General features: G+C 37.1%; 1 protein-coding gene across 1 annotated transcript in view; it reads left to right on the top strand.

Moving 5' to 3' along the window:
* The window catches only part of PAXIP1 (PAX interacting protein 1), a 32,938-nt gene that overhangs the window by 2,659 nt on the left and 12,775 nt on the right, over positions 1-17,504 (top strand). Inside the window, exons 2-8 of the mRNA XM_015281216.4 lie at positions 973-1,107; positions 3,308-3,351; positions 7,862-7,925; positions 8,770-8,883; positions 11,975-12,619; positions 15,361-16,081; positions 16,765-16,859. Of these exons, the coding sequence (XP_015136702.1) occupies positions 973-1,107; positions 3,308-3,351; positions 7,862-7,925; positions 8,770-8,883; positions 11,975-12,619; positions 15,361-16,081; positions 16,765-16,859 (1,818 nt within the window). The remainder of the gene's footprint in view (positions 1-972; positions 1,108-3,307; positions 3,352-7,861; positions 7,926-8,769; positions 8,884-11,974; positions 12,620-15,360; positions 16,082-16,764; positions 16,860-17,504) is intronic.

The raw sequence follows: 17,504 nt of genomic DNA, 5'->3' as shown, positions 1-17,504 counted from the left end.
CCTCACTTTTTTTGAATGCTTTTCTCCTATTCCCTTCCACACCATCTGCCTTCTGTGTTACCTTTATTCAAATTGAAGTGAGTCTTATTTTTTTGACTCCCATTTTTTTTTATGAGCAGGGCTAGGCTCATCTCACAGACCTGTACCACAGAATGGTAGTTATGATGAAGTCTTAAGCCAACACTTCACATATTGGCCTTGCAAAAAAGGAGTAAAATACTTTGTGAGTGGTGAGGGTTTTTGTGTTTTCTGAAGGAGGAGCAATAGAATTAAAAATTTCTGCTTTACCTCTTTAATGGAGTAACCTAGAGAGCATATGTCCTTATGCTTTTTATTTTCTTTTATGTTTTTCTTTGTTTTATCAAAATCACTTTTAGTCCTCCATCAATTCTCAATACAGCAGCTCTTTGTTAGAATGTCCACTTCTCAGGACAGCGGTTATGACTTACTTTGCTTGTAGGGCCTTCTCATATCCAAATGTCTTTTGTATTGTTTTTTTTTTTTTCCTTTTTCCACCTGTTTTTCTGTAGGTTTCATAGCTACACATTGAGTTAGGTTGCTTTTCTTTTTTTTTTTTTTTTATGCCAAAGGCTTCTGAAGCTAACATATGGAAAATCAAATGCTGAGGAGAGAGAGCTTCTTAGTCTGCTTGAGGAAAAAAAACCAGTTTTTGAGGACTGTATGTTTTGGAAAAATGTTGAAACATTCCAAATTTCTGCCCCAGCCTGAATTATTTTGGAAGTAAAATTTCAACTTGAATCATCAAAACTCAGCAGAGTTGCAAGCCTTGGGAAATCAGGATTTAAATGGGTTGCATTTGCCAAAAAAAAGAGTGCTATCCATTTATACAGGGCAACCAAGAGAAAAGGTTGAACTCATTCCCGTGATGTGCTGCTGTTCTTTCATTACTGTTTTTCTCAAATGAAAGGTAATAATAATTTTTCACTTCTCCCCCTTCTCTTTTGGGTTTAGGTTATTCAACTTCTGAAAGCTGGGAAAGCAAAGGAAGTCTCTTACAATGCCCTGGCCTCGCATATTATTTCAGAAGATGGAGACCATCCAGAGGTTGGAGAATCTCGTGAAGTTTTTGATCTCCCTGTGGTAAAGGTGGGTGACTCCTCCACTATACTGTTTGATATAGATACTGGGTTATGTTAACAGAAACTAGTGGTGTTCAGATGATGTCTGAATGAAACATACCTTTGCATTTCTTTTATTCTCGTTTCATGATTTTTTTCCCAAATTGTAGACTTCTACAAGTCTACAACTGTAGACTCCTTTCCTACTGTTGTTATTCTGTATCTGGTGATCTGTTGTTGAGTTTTCTTTTGTGTGTTTATCTCTTTCTGAAATTCTTCCTTCATTCATATGTGGAATGCTGCACTCTTCAACTTTACTTAAGATCTTTCCCATCAGAAACATTTCTAATAAATTTCTGGCAACGGAAAACCTCAGCGTATAAAGTGTAGAGATTGAGATTGGTTTTTCCTTGTTTGTTTTCAAACATACATACTTGGCAAGGTGAAGAATCACAGGATCATTAAGGTTGGAAAAGGCCGCTAAGATCAACCCATCCCACCCATACCACCAGACCACGTCCCTCAGTGCCACATCTGCCCTTTCCTTGAATGGCTCCAGGGACTGTAACTCCATCACCTCCCTGGGCATCACCTCCCTGTTCCAATGCATTATCACTCTTTCTGAGAAGCAGTTTTTCCTAATATCCAACCTGAACTTCTCCTGACAATGATTTTGTGGATTCTGCATATGTGTATGGTGCTAATTTGCAACTAAATAAACTTTAGAAAAATAGACTTTTTTTCCCCGTATTATTTTTTTCAAGTCCTTGACTTTTTTCTTTCTTACAATAAAATTATCAGTATTTTGTTACTCTCTGGCAGTATGGGTTTATTTTTCCAGTGAAAGTTTCCAGGCTTCATGTTTGAAAATGTGAGTTTGTTCTGCAATTCATGAGCAACGAGAAAAAAACATTATTATTTCTCTGCCAGTACTTTTGGGTGCATGATGTTGGATTATTTTTTCTATATGGTTGCAGGTGACAGTACTGAATTTTGATGGCTTATAGCATGAGAGTTCATCTGGCAGTGGAGAAGTATGAATTGACAAACTCCAGAAAATAAAGGGTGCTTAGCACAAGGCCTTGTGATTTTAGATGGGAGTGATAATTAATTCTAAGCTTAGTTCTTGTTTTTAATTTCTCCCTTCTATAAAGTGTTTTTGTGACATCATTTCAGTCTTGAAAAACAAGAAGACTGCAGCCATTCTTGTGGGATGGAAGGGCATCATTGTCCTAGCAGTACTTTCTGGTATTGGCTGCCTTTTGCTTAAATAATTCAATGTTCTTTTTAAGTACTACTGACTAAACTTTCTGTTACTTGCCAAACAGCAGGCCTTTCAGTGATGTTGCTTAGTTGGACCTGAAAACATCGCAGCATGTTCTGTAATCAAGAAGATTAGACTTAGTGTTAAGGAAATAAAGCTTGGAGGCAAAAGGCAGCTTGCTGCAGAAAGAAAAGGGATGAAGAATAAGGAAGAGAAAAAATTGAGGGAGAGAAATCTCTCAATTTTTGTTTTTTGCAAACAGTAGAACTAAAAAAAAACTTGTCTGCCTTTTTCTAAATGAGAGAGAATAGTATGAATAGGGGCACTGTAAAAAGTTACAGTGTGTGTGTATACTAGGGGAGAGGAGAGTGTGGGGAGGAAAAAAGTCATATTAAATAGGATGGTACTCCTTCCTTCTTCTCCCTTATACATTGTATTAGGATCACTGTCCTACGTGGCCTCTATTCTCCATTTCCTTCTCTCTCTTTGAGCTATTGTGTTGCTGCCTACCATTGGCTAGGGTCAAATGCTAGCTTAGCTTAGCTTAGCTAAGCACCTGTGTGCTTAGCAGCTAGCATTATAATGTGTATATGAACCCCTTTCTGTTGAAGGTTGTGGTTACTGACTCCTTGGTTAAAATGTAAGGTAGGGAATTGATTTTTTTAGAACTGCGTGCACGAGTAAATACTGTAAATAGCATTCAAGGAACAGTGGAGTTAAAAGACAAAGGAGTCTTATTCCCATATTCCTGTATGATCTTTGAGAACTTTCTATATTAACCTACAAATCAGTCAGGACATTCTTTTTTTCGTAAAGGCCTAAGCAAAGTGTCTGTGGAACACTTAGACTTTAAAGCTGAGAGATGGATATTGAAACTAGGTACACTATGAAGCTGGTCACTATCTTGCATTTCACTCATGCAGGATGAGCTTGGTTTTTCTATCTCACAATTTTTGTTTTTCAGCCTTCCTGGGTGATCCTGTCTGTCCGCTGTGGAGCTCTCCTTCCGTATCCTTTAAGTTAAAATTTGATGAAATGCTGTAGGAAACATCTTAAAATAGATTGCATTGAGTGAATGAAGATTGCTACACGTATGTATGTCTTAAATTTTTGAAATAATAGGGTATATTTTGCTTGTTAAGGTTGTAGTGTGCTTAGAGCTTCTTTGTCTTGCTTTATTTTCCTCTCCCTTTGGCTATTTTGGTTAAGCACTTAATAAGCACTTGAAGGAAATTTGTTATCAAACGGCTCAAACGTTTTAGTTTGATGTTGATAATTAACTGAGGATCTGGGAGAAATGCTGGAATGCCATAAAGGAACAATTGTTGGGTCGGTGGAATGGCCTATGGTCTTTTCTTTTATGGTCTTTTCAAGAGTCAAAGTTAAGTAAGAAATAAATACACAGTACCTCATATCCATGCTCTTAGAAATAGTGCTTTGTTAACTCATAATGATAACGCTCTTATTATTTTGTAGCTTGACTGTGCCTTTTGCAGACTGTTGTGGTTTATGTGGGCTAGATTTATTTTTCTCAGCTTGTTTGGAGCATGTATTCTTGTATGTGGATGGTGTATTCTGTTTTATTACTGTTTCATCTTTATTTGTTTTCCTCAGTTTTTCTTTGGATTTTAGGAATGATGACAATGGTTGTTATTACAGGATGAAATTCATGCATTTTTTTTCTCAATCCATTCATAATAGGGATTATGTTTATGCAAAAGCTGAAGCAGAGCAGTACATTTCAGTACAGATACCAGCAGATGATTGCAATGAACAGCAGGACTAGGGAGGAAGGCTGTCAGGCATGAGATCTCATTTTGGAAGGATAGCAGGTGGTAGTGTTCATAATGGAAAACAAGAGGTGGTAGAAGCCAGAGTCCAGGTGTTCATATTAGGAATTTCAGGTCTTAATGTGCTTCAGTGATACAGAATTCAAATTTTATATCTCGTATTTCAAAGTAGATGCCCTTGCATCTATTTGTGTGTCTTTGCTGTTTTGGAGATGCCTTGTGTATCCTCTACCAGGAGAATTCAGTTTGGGGAGTGAGCTATAGGAGGAAAAGAGAATAAAAATAATGATATATTGAGGTACTTAAGGCTGTTTTGGTCGTAATAATGAACATGTCAAATAGAATTCACGAGTTAGTATGAAACGTGCTGTAGTCATGGACTATTTTCTCACCTAAGGAACATTTTCCTTTAATGACTTCATTTCCAAAGGTAAATGATGCACCAAACATGACATGCATGACATGACAAAACCCAAAATACTTCTATATTCAAACTAAATCAGTTGCTGTTATGTGATCTAGGCTGGTGATTTTTTTTTTGTAGAAATAACGTGTTTATCAGCCTATCGTTATCAGGAAGGGAGTTTATATCACACTAACGTAATGTGTAGGGCTGGTTGAAAAAAAGAAAGTATAAAATAACTTGGGATTAGTTATACTTTCAGACTTGTGTAATCAAGCATTATATTACTAGTGTTCTTTTCTCCAATAGAGAAGTTGCACTCTTAGGCAGTAGGTTTTCTGTCTGAAACCGTATGTTTTCCAAAGGATGCTTTAAGTGCTGTTTTTATTACAAACCCAGAAGAGAAATCAACAGATAAAACAGAGTGGTGCAGTCTATAACTAAATTGTAGCAAAAAGTGTGGGAATGCAGACCTGAATGGCAATTGCTTAGGAAGTCTTTATTGTGGTTATATAAGAGTGGCCAAATGAAACGACAGGTCTCAGGAGGATCATATTCTTGAGCTGCGTGGAAGAAAGCTTTGTACACCTGTCAGCAATAAATGTGTACTTGGACATTTACTTTTATTCTTTCTAGCCCTTAGAACCCGATGTTTTTGGATTTTATTCAGAGCTCACTAAAATGGGTTGTTAAGTCTTAACATTGTTCTGTTTCAGTCTCTTTATGACTTCTACTGCTGTGGCATCCGGCCTTTCATCAGGGTTTTAGGTACTACAATAAGGAAAAAATGTTGTAGTTAATAGAAAACTTAACTTTTTTACCCATTTGATTGGTTTGGAGTTCTTTTTAGTCAAGGCTTTGGGATTCAGCTTTTTTGCCTTTATTTATTTATTTATATTTGTGTTGAAATACTCAATATAATGAATTTCCTAAAGAAGCATGTCCTAGAAACATCTTTTGACAGTTAAATGGATCTAGGAAGAGCCTTAAAAGATTTTATATTTACATTCCGATTTTGGTACTTGATAGGCATTTGACTATATAAAAAAAAATGCAGAATAAACGCAGTAACTTTTCATTTTCCTTATGAATACATTTTAACATTCTGCCCTGAAAATTGTTTCCACCAGAGGGGACTTCAGAAGGCAAAGTGTTCAGTTCACTACTAACTGATGTCAACAAAATCTGACTATCCTGCAGTTAAAGGGAAGGAACAGAAAAAGGAATGTGGGAACAGCCTTCCTGAAGGAGGAGAAGATGAGAGTTCTTTGTGAGAAAAGCCACAGTTACGATACCAGAAAGAGGGCTGGTGATTTCTTTCTTGCTTCTCTTGATAGCAGCAAATGCAGTAGTGATTAGGAAGGTTGTTTTTGTTTTTTTTTCCTGTGGTCTTGTGTATGTATGATGAAAGGGAGTCAGAGTGTTTCTGAATGTTTGTTGCTGAGGGAAAGAGATCTCATCACTCTTGTTTTTTAGGCCCACTTACAACATTGTTCTGCTGCTGCTAACTTGTAAGACAACATATTTCACTCCTGCTCTTTAGGGAGTGCAAGCTGGGGTCAAACTGATGGACATCTTAAAAGTTACGTACTGAGCTGTTGCTGCTCTGTGTGCTAGGATCAGATGGCAAAGCAAAGATTAGACAACTGCGCTCCGTTAAAAGATGCAGTACTGAAACTCTGCCTTGGATAAAAGACTGAGCAACACTGTGAAATTTAGGATGCTCCATGGACTTGTATTTCGTGGAGTACTCTGGATAACGGCAGTAAATCTGCTCTTAAGGTTTAATGTACCCTAGGCTTTGTTGACAGTGTTCTGTGTGTTGTCTCTTCTCTGCCTCAGAATTTTAACTATTGCCGTGCCTCTTGTCAGCAGCATGAGGAAAATAACTTTGTTCAGTGACAAAAGTCTTGGTATTTACTTGCTCTGTGACCCACTGTACATTTGTTTTTGTGATCTGTTTTTCCAAAGAATTATATACGCACCTTAAAACCATATAAAACTGTAGAAGAGGCAGGGAGGTCATAAGATCAGCTGGCCCATCTAGTTTTTCCATGTCACTTCTGTCAAACCATTATCTGTTCTATTTCACAAGTCTTGTGCTCCCCCTCACCTCCCAGAATGGAGTCTTAATTCGTGGTCTCCCCAGTCACCTTACGACAGTGATGCAATGTACTGCTGGAGTTTACATTTATTACCTGCTGCTTCATAACCCTGTGTTGATTTATTCGAGCCACTCTGACCAGGGAGAACAAATGACTTCTCTTTTTGTTCGGCAGCCTTTTATGGAGTTGAAGACATTGTCTTAATTTTTTTAAGCCCATCAGTTCTGGTTCTTTTAGTTTCCTCTCATAAGTCATATTTACTTGCTCTGTAAGAAGTTTTTGTTGCTGTTTTTATATACAGTTTCATTTATCCATCTCTTTGATGCATCTGAAAACAAATATGCATTGCTGTCAGAGATCTTGTTGAGTGTTGAAAGTATGGTGGAAAACTTCACATTAATTTCAGGCTGTGTTTCTGTTTTTACATCCTAGTGTGATGTTTTCTCTGTTTGTCATTCACAGTAGTGCCTGGATATTTTTTTTCCCTCAGAATCTGTTGCCTGACTAACTTTCTGTCCTATTCTGTACCTTGGTATGAAAACAATAGCTGTAGAAAATCTGATAATTGCTTATACTGACCTGTCTGCTTCTGTTTTCAGATCATCTCTGTAGTACTTAGTTTGATTTGTTATTTTTCTTGATATGAGTTTACAAGCTTGTTGCTCAGCACTTTTTGTGGACTTGATAACCATGTTGTATACTAGGAGAACGTGTTTCTACTTTTTCAGCCTTTGAGAATTTGAAAGGGCAGGATAGGTTCCAAAAGATGCCTTCAGCCAAAAAAACCTCTGTTATTTTGTGGAATTTATTGCACACCATATTCATCCTGTTGTGTCTGTTGCTGACTGTAACAAAGCTTTCTTTGGATTCTCGCTTCTAAGTATGGAAGATAAGCAGTCAGTGATAATGGAAGAAAGCTCTGACAAAGACTTAACTCCTGTGTACTTTACTTCCTGCGCTTAGCATCTTAGCATAGAACTGAGGGAGATATTCTGGGAATGTTTGTAATATTACCTTAATTGGTCATAATGTTAAAGATGTCTCTATCCAGTTGGTGCCTTTCTTTCCTTTTCTTCTTTCTGCTATATGCAACTTGAATTGTAAACAAATCACATGCTTTTAAAAATAAAGCGTGAGGGTACTATGCACATTGCTTTATTTCCTTCTAATATCTCTCAGGAAATTCTCATTTATTTACATCCTTGACACCTGCTGTCCAGCGTGAATGGCTTCTCTCCAGAATCGTGTCAGACCTTTTTTGGAGTTACTGCCTGTCTCTCTCAGGTATGGAGCTTCAGTGTATGGAGTGCGTGTGATGCTTCACTTTTCAATGGAGATATCAGTCTTTCTGTTGTAATGTGACTTCGTGTGTGTGTGTGTGTGTGTGTGTGTGTGTGTGTTTGAGGTGAATTAGCACCTTAAAAAGGTTTTTCACCTGAAAATAGTTTTCCACTGAAAATGAAATCATAACCATTTGAAACTGAAAGTTCAGTCAGTAATTTATCTTGTATTCAGCAGTGTGATGATTCTAAAATGAAGAGTACAGTGTAGAATCTTTGTTCCTATTTTTCTGTTTAGGCATTAGCACATAATATTCAGTCAACCTGATATACGTGCTTTGCACTGGAAGCTTAATGAGGGTGCCAGTGAGTAAATTAAGTGGAAGTGGCTTCAGTAGCTTGTGTTCATACCCAGCTTTATGGCTTAAACACACGTGGCTTTCTTGTCAGAGCTGGACATCAGCATTAGAAATAAATCTTTGTTTATGTAGGCTGTTAATTTGGTCTACTTGTTAATAAGCTTAAAAAATTCGCCTAAGATAATAAATCCTGTTTGCTTGATCAGTAATGTTTACTTACTGTGAAAGGTGATACACTAGCATTCTGTGTTAAAGAAGTAAAGTACTTCCTCCCCTTTACAGGCTAAAATGATTGCTTAATGTCTTTTCCTATTGAGTCTCTTTCTGTCATCTCTTTACCTCTGTAATTTTCATGCTACTTTGGTATTTAAAAGTGATAGGTGGTACGTTAGTCAGATGTGTAAATGAGGATGGCAAGAATTGTACTGAAGTTCCTCAAGAAGAGGGCAGCTGGTTGCACAGAGCTAAAAGGCTTCTTTACCTTCTTAGGTTTCATCTGAAGACCGAAATACGCTGTGGGCTTTGATTACTTTTTATGGTGGGAATTGCCAGCTGAACCTGAATAAGAAGTGTACTCACTTGATTGTGCCTGAGCCAAAGGGGGTAAGAATTTATTACATGTACAGTTCTTCCTCTTGTCACTCTCATTTACTTTTGAATAATGACAAATTTTACTTCTCCCTGAAGTTAAGATCCTTCAGCTTGTTTGTTATACTTAAGTGGCTGAATTCAGTGGTTAAGCACTGCAGTTAATCAGTTGGTCTTTATTTTCTGCATGATTTTAAGCCTCATTAATTCAAAATCTGTCCAATTTCATACTGTCATTTGTATCTCTGGTTGGATAAATCGTATTATTCTTTATTTTGATTGTCCTAATCTAATTTGACATATAATCATTAGTGATGATGATTTGTGTATCTGTAGCTGGAATCAGTGGAGGGGGAAAAAAAAAAAGATACAAGTTTGAAAAATTGAGTAAAATACCCTTAGATGTTTTGCCCTGAACGGATAAGAACAGATTTCTTATTTTCTTTTGAAATACAACTCTCAAAGACCCACACTTTCCTCTTAAAGAGGACTGAGCTGTACACTGCATTCCTGTACAAGTTCTGATCGACAAAGTAGTTATGCTTCAAATCACTCCCTTGCAGGAAATGAAATGTTGTTGTCTTTATGCAGCTGGAGAAACTGAATCAGAAAGATTAGTTAACTAGCTAAAGGCAGCACTGAGCCCATCAGAATAGCCTTCTGTACTGTGATGGCTTTGGTTATAATAGTTCCACTGAAACTTTCTGAAGTGTTCAGATAATCATCTTCCTGAAGAAGAAATAACACTTGAAATTGATTTAGTGCATTTGTTCAAAGACTAAAAATAATTAGAAGAAATTGAGGCTCACTTAACAAAAATGTGTGCGTAGATTTTTCTGGTTAATGTAGTGGATGAAGGAAGTTTTTACTGTAATGTTTTGCATTATATTTTTTATCCTTTAGAAACATGAGAACATCTTCATCGTCACTTTTTAAATTCTGATCAATGAGAGAGGCTATGTGGGTTAGTTGTTTGTGAGTAACTCTAAGATCTATGTAATATTTCCTTATGTTAATATATAAAATTTTGTCAAGTTAAATTTTATACAAATTTAATAAATTATTGTTCCACCAACAACCCTTTTAGTATTTCAAAGTTAATATAAACTATCTGAAGAAGAAAAACATGCAGCTATTGAGATGGCTTTAAACCTTTACATGCAGTGTGTAGGAAAGTGCTTTAGAATAAATCATGGCGTGACACTGGGAGAAGGGAAAATTGCTTGTACAGTATGGGTAATGCTTGCTTTTTTTTCTCCTGTTTCATTTAAAACTTCTAAAAGAGCATTTAGGGTTCATTTTCTTACAACCATAGAATGGCTTGGTTTGAAAAGGACCACAGTGATCATCTAGTTTCAGCCCTCCTGCTATGTGCATTAGCTCTTTAACTCTCAGTGCACTATGTGATGTTATGATGAGTAATACTGATAACCAAAAATCATAAAACCATGACAGTCACCAACCACCAGACCAGGCTGCCCAGAGCCACATCCAGCCTGGCCTTGAATGCCTCCAGGGATGGGGCATCCACAACCTCCTTGGGCAACCTGTTCCAGTGCGTCACCACCCTCTGTGTGGAAAAACTTCCTCCTAATATCTCACCTAAACTTTCCCTGTCTTAACTCAAAATCATTCCCCCCCTGTCCTATCACTATCCATCCATGTAAACGGCTGTTTACATTATTTTGTTCAAGTCTGATTTTTTTTCTTCTGTAGGTGCTAAAAGGATGTATTGTATGCCATCTTAGTTGTCTTTTCCGTCATAGTAATGTGGAATGCTTGATTGGAGAGCATTAGTAACTAAAATTGAATTTTTAATGGGCAATGGTATGCATTTAAGTGTTACCTTAAGTCATAGACATTTTAGAATAAGGACACTGTCTTAAATTTACCACTTGAACAGAAGAAAACACACTAGCGTATCATATCCCTGGGACAAAAGAATTACCTTGCTTTGCTTCTGTAATGAATGAATAGAGGCAAATGTATAGGATGATTATTTAAAACCCATCTAGGCCTGCTGCTGTGCCGTACTACTACAAGGGAAACCGCAGCAGTTGGTAATGAATAGTTTTGACGCTAGTGAAAGCTTGAATGATTGCTTTGTCTAGACATGAGATGATAAAGAAAGGTTCTTAATAATTCTCACCACAAAAAAAAAAAAGGAACAAAAACTTCTATCTGCAAATAAACTTTCATCTGTAATCTCTTTATTGGGTATGAATGACAGTTTCATTGTAGGAAATAACTTTAGAGAATCATTAGCTGAAATTAATTTCCTCTGTATGCACTGATTGTTAATTTATGTTGTCTGACATATGACGAAAATCCCAGTTTAATCATTTTTAAATATTAGATTCTGAAATTAATTTCAAATCTCATATAAGTTTTTTTTCCACTATTTTGATATTTGTGAGGAGTTTCTATCAGAGAGAACATTTGAACACATGGAAAATTCATTCTGTGTGTACATCTGCTTAGTTAGGAAAATAAGTGGTGAAATCATAGGGAGGAATAAAACATTTTACTTTGTCAATATCATAAACTCCCATTGAAATTGATTTAGCTAATACATGGACAGGAAAATAACTTTCAAGATCAGGGCCATATTGCAGTTTGCAACTTCTGAGGTGTATGAAAAGTAGCCTTCCTTTTACTTATCTGTACTTGTGCTAAAATTCATCCTTTCAGTGATCAGCTCTTAAAGATTTGTGTCTACTTTATTATGCCTTATCTCCCAATCTGAGAAGGAATTTTCCCTAATATCCAACCTGAACCTCCCTTGGTACAACTTAAGGCAGTTACTTCTTCTCCTAGGTAATGATGTTCTGCAGGTGAAGACTTGATCATCTGCATATTTGCCTTCCCAGTTGATTATATTTTAAATGTGGGGATTTTTGTTTGAGTTGGAAACTGTGGTAAAGCACAGTGTTGTAGTTTGTTCTGTTGGTTCTGGGAGAGAGCAGTTTCTGTGATTGAATAGTCTCCTGTGATATGCCTTTCCATACTCCATCCCAGCCCCACCAAAAGTAACTGTTGTGTTTTTTTGGCTGTGTGGTTTTTTTGTCTTTCAATGAAATGTTTTCGTCCTTTTATTTTTTCCTAGGAGAAATATGAATGTGCTTGTAAGCATGACAGCATTAAAATTGTGACACCAGAGTGGGTAGTGGATTCTGTAGCTGACAAGGCTAAAAAAGAAGAGACTCCGTATCATCCTCGTTTAATTATATACGAGGAAGAAGAAGAGGAGGAGGAGGAAGAAGAGGAAGAAGCAGAAAATGAAGAACAAGATTCTCAAAATGAAGCTAGTACTGATGAAAAGTTATCAAGCCCAGCAACTTCTCGAGAAGGATCACCTTTGGGTGATCAAGCTTTTTCACCAAAATCTTCTACTGCTGATAAGGCAAAAGGGGAACTGATGTTTGACGATTCTTCAGATTCTTCTCCAGAAAAGCAAGAGAGGAATTTGAACTGGACACCAGCTGAAGTTCCACAGGCATCTACAGCAAAGCGTAGGTTGCCTCAAGGGAAAGACTCTGGGTTAATTAATTTGTGTGCCAATGTCCCACCAGTGCCAGGTAATATCTTGCCTCCAGATATGAGAGGCAATTTAATGGCTTCGGTACAAGGTGCCCAAAGTTCTGACCGACAGGAAATGATGGCTGCGTGGAGTCCAGCAGTGCGGACGTTGAGGAATATTACTAATAGTGCTGATATTCAGCAGATTAATAGACCATCAAATGTAGCACATGTAAGTGTTGGATTTTTTGTTTATAAGATATCGGACTTGTTATTAGGAACTGATATTTCCAAGAACTTAAGTTTCCTTTTATTGTTCTCTAATAGTACAAAGGATTAAATTTGTTACTTAGAAGTTGTTGCCGAATTAGTAACCTTCCCATAATAATTATCGTCATTCCTAGCAGGTTCCCAGAAAGAAGAATGCATGTGAAAAAAGAGTTAAGAGTAAAGCTGTGTTTAACTACAGCTTGATTTAAAGGTTCCTAGTATTTCAGTATTGGGGAAAATAAAAGGTTCATTAATTTAAAATTATTTGTCTAGTTCAAAAAACCTGATTTCAAACCCCTCAAGCTTCTTATTCAGTGCAAGGAATTATTAGTGGTATGAACACATTGAAGTGTAAAATAGATTGTTCTTACAGTAGGTTCAGTTCTATACTGTTCTGCTGAGCTTCATTAAGTTGTTATGCAGCACAGTCAGGATTATGATGCGTAAGTCCTCATTTACAACTTCTTTTGACACTCATAGTTGGAATAATTGTTGCTTTTGTGTTGAATTTATTTTTAGAAGAAAATAAAAATCGAGTGAGCATGCACTGAAATAGCCTGCAACATTGAAATCCTGTTCATGGCAGGGAATGTGGGAAAAGCAAGTGCTGCTAAATGTTAGTCATAACTTCAGTTATACTGTTGAATTAATATTGAGATGTTTGTCTGCAAGTCAAACTTTCAAAGGTGAACATACAACATTATAGGTGATACTCAGAAGGCACACAAGAAGTGGAGGCACTCAGAAACATTGGTTCTTTGCTGCCTATATGAGGAGGAAGTGCTAGCTTCCTTGTAAAACTTGAATTCCTCGTCTCAGTGCCTTGAACTATTGAAGGACTGAGATTTCTGGATAAGGAATGAGCATAGTTGCCAAAATTCTGATAGGGTGGCCAGTGCTTTCATGTTTAAATACAACGTTGTCTACAACACAGTCATTATACTATAGAAAATACTCTTTAGTGGCCTCATATCAGAGTGTTTTTGCATAACTAGTACTTATGCGGATACAAGGCAGTTGGTGGTATTGTGATTCGGTTAGCCCTTGTTCTGTGCAAGCTTAGAGATGGACTGTGATGTACAAGGGCTGTTTTCAGGCACCATGTTTGACTGCTGCACGAGTTAAGGTGCTAGCTCCAGTACTTGGAGAAAGTCTTTGCTTTTGAGAATTGTGAAACTGCCTCATAGAGGGCAGATCCTTCTGGTATCCCAGAATATTAGTTCTGCAGTTTTTCATAGAACTTCCCTTTGGCTAGGTTAAGTTATCCTCCATCTATGTTAAGTCTCCCTCTAGAACTTCTTTACTTTGGGGGTAGCAGAGTTCAAGAACAAGCTACCTCCTTCTCTGGAGATACTCAGAACCTACCTGAATGCTTCCCTATGCATCCTATTGTAGGGAACCTGCGTTAGCAGGGGGTCGGACTAGATAATCTCTAGAGGTTCCTACTAGCCCTTGCAGTTCTGTGATTCTGAGATATTCTGGGTCTTGCTTGGGTCTTCGGTGGGTTCAGTATTATGGTGCACAGCCTTTAGAAGTTGAACCAGAGATTTCTAGTGAATGATAAGATCCATAGCTACAAAACACCTTATTAATATGAAGTTATTATGTGACTATAGCCCAAGGATACTTTTGAAAGTTTTCTCCCTTTGTTTTGAAATATCTGTCCCAAAGCTCCTTTATTTTTGACTTCTGGTTCTTCTTGTGGAGTCTCCTAATGCTAAACCACAGAGAAATTATTTCTGTGCCTGTTAATTTTTACTTATTGAATACTTTGAGTGTCTGTGGTGCTATCTAGAGCTCCATATGATGGGTGGTGTGCTGGTAGTCATAATTGTAATGTGTGCTATACTGACAACGTAACATTGCACATGTGAAGCCTGAGGTGTATTGAAGTGCACTGTAAAAGCGCTTCAGTCACCTCTGCTAAAGAGTTGATTTCTAAAGGGATAGGAGGCTGCAGTTTCCTATTGCTCCTACTGATCTTTAATAGCGGACTTTGGTAGGAATTTGCCCAGTTTTCTCATTGCTAACATTTCTTCTTGCTAACTTGTTTCCTCTCTGGTAATTATAGATCTAAAAATGAAATCCCAGATTACTTTAGTGCTTTATATCAACTGAAAATCATTTTCTCTCAACAACTGTTAGTGCTGAGAAAATCCATGTTTCTCTTTGTATTTTGGGACACATTTTTTAAAGTGTAGCTGAATGTATCTGCATTGGATCAAGAGAACAAAGGCTTGCATTAAACTCCCATGTTTCAAACAGCGCTAATTAATGGAGGCTTTATTAATGATTTTGAAGTAAAAGAAAATCTATGGAGCTAAACTTTGAACTTAATGGGCCAATGGGATTGTAAATTGAGTATTGCAGTTGGTTGAGTTGATGAGTATAATTACTGATACCTAATTAGCCATCATAATGCATATTATCAAGAATATGGGGATGGATTTCAGTCTTCAATTTTGCTGAAATGTGTTCTGTGTTTTTGTTAGGGGCAGAGCATAGATCCACATTTCTCTGTGTAAGTCTTGTCTTTTTCACTTTGGGAAAACTATTAGCACTTAAGGATTTTTGTTGAGCTCAGTATGTATTTAAGTATAAGATTCTTTTCTTTTAAGAGAGTTTTTTTTCCCAGTAGTTGCTTATATATTTTAAAACTTGAATGACAACAAAAAGATCACAAAACTAATCTTTGTTTTCTAGATATTGCAATCACTTTCAGCACCTACAAAAAGTTTAGAACAACAAGTAAATCATAGCCAACAGGGACATCCAAACGCGGTGCTGTTTAGTCAAGTGAAACTAACACCAGAGACACATTTATTGCAGCAGACGCATCAAGCACAGCAGCAACAGCACCATCCTCTTTTACATCTTCAACCTCAGCAACTTATGCAGTTGCAGCAGCAGCAGCAGCAGCAACCCCAGATTTCCCAGCAGTCTTTCCAGCAGCAACAGACTCATCAATTTTCGCAACAGCAACAAGTTCATCAGCAGCACCAGTTTGCACAACAGCAGCTTCAGTTTCCACAGCAGCAGTTACATGCTCAACAACAGCTACACCGTCCTCAGCAGCAGCTTCAATTCCAACAGCAGCATGCTTTGCAACAGCAACTTCATCAGTTGCAGCAGCAGCAGCTACAGCAGCAACAGTTGCAGCAGCTTCAGCAACAGAACCTTCAGCAACAGCAGCTACAGCATCAGCAGCAACAAATTCAGCAGCAGCAATTACAACAGCAGCACTTACAGAGATTACACCAACAGCATCAGCAACAGCAAATGCAGAATCAGGCAACACAGCACTTAACTCAGACTTCTCAAGCACTACAGCATCAAGCTGTAACCCAGCAGCAGCAGCACCATCAGCAGCAACAGGCACAACTGCAACAGCAGCCGCTTTTTGGACATGATCCATCAGTAGAGAGTTAGTAACATTACCTTCTGGTTCTGGAAAGGAATGGATAGTGGCATGGTGGAATTTGGGTTAGAATATTTTAAAAAAAATAACTCTATGTTTGCAATATGGGATTGTAAGACTTAAACTCTGTTCATGGCTCAGGACCTGTTTTAATAATTTTGATGCTAACATTTAAATTATAACAATGTCCAGAAACCTGAAAAGCATGAGAGTCCTGAAAACTTTTTATTTTCAAATCTATGCTAGTGGCATGGAGTACATAAATTATGCTGTGAGAGCAGCGTTGGCCTGTGCATATTGTAATTTCCTTCAGTTGAAAGAGGGGGATGGGGAGGCTTTCAGAGAGGGTAACAACTGGAAAGATAGCTTCAATTTTGGAAATGCTAGCTCCAAACTAATGAGGAGTCAGTATCAGATAAAAAAAAAAAAATTGTTACAGCTGGCTTTGAATTCTGCTCATGCCAGAGGAACTGAAAGCTTTTTAATTGTTTTGGATGATCATAAATGATCTGTGTATTCCTGTCAGCATCGATTTTGCATCCTGCTTTCTACAGGACTTTACTTCAGGGTTGAATATAGTTTCTAACTTGGTAATAGTGAAGAATAATGTACTGAATGTGTTCTGAGATGAACTCTGCAGACCTTTAAGTATTTAATTTTCTGTTCTTTTGTGTGCCAAACTATTCCAGTTCCAGAAGATTATTTCCTATTGGGTTGTGTCTTTGCAATTGCTGATTACCCAGAACAGATGTCTGATAAACAGCTGTTAGCAACCTGGAAAAGGGTAAGATTCTACTGTATTTCCAAAGAACTATGATAACCTTGCTCTCATTGTAACTGAATCCTAAAAGGAATAATTGCAAATATTTTGGCACTGTGCGCTTTTATTTAAGTATCATTTTGTTTAATATTTATGTTATAACTTAAATGAATATCATTCTACTGCAGCAGACCAGAAAAAGTAATAAATACTTTACATGTGGAGTCTTACTGAATGGGGTTTTTACTCACAGCATTAGCTAAGTTAGAGCATTAATTGTTTCCCAACTGTTTATACTTTTAATTAGACAACTGTAGTGCAGCAAATGTAATATAGTATTGCACTCTTACTTAATTGAATAACTTTTTTTTGCATATAATTTGGCACTTAGTAGGCTGTGAGGTATCCACCTGGGTGAATAAGATGAAGGAATAGTGTTTCTATTTTTTGCCAACTTCTATTTTTCAGAAAAATCTGATTGTATCCTTTCCTAAATGAGAGGACTTTGATGTTCTTCAGAAACTTCTGATGGATTTTATAGTTGAATTTTCCCAACAGTTTTGCATAATCAAGTAAGCTGTTGACGTTTTTAACAGCACTTGTGTTTATTGCTGAGATAGAATTGAATGGTTTGTGAAAAATTGTTTAATAATTACATTGCAAAAATAA

This window comes from Gallus gallus, chromosome 2 (genome assembly GCF_016699485.2).
Source record: "Gallus gallus isolate bGalGal1 chromosome 2, bGalGal1.mat.broiler.GRCg7b, whole genome shotgun sequence".
Classification (NCBI taxonomy): Eukaryota; Metazoa; Chordata; class Aves; order Galliformes; family Phasianidae; genus Gallus; species Gallus gallus.
The sequence above is the reverse complement of the archived record's forward strand: the minus strand, read 5'-3'. Positions and strand labels throughout refer to the sequence as shown.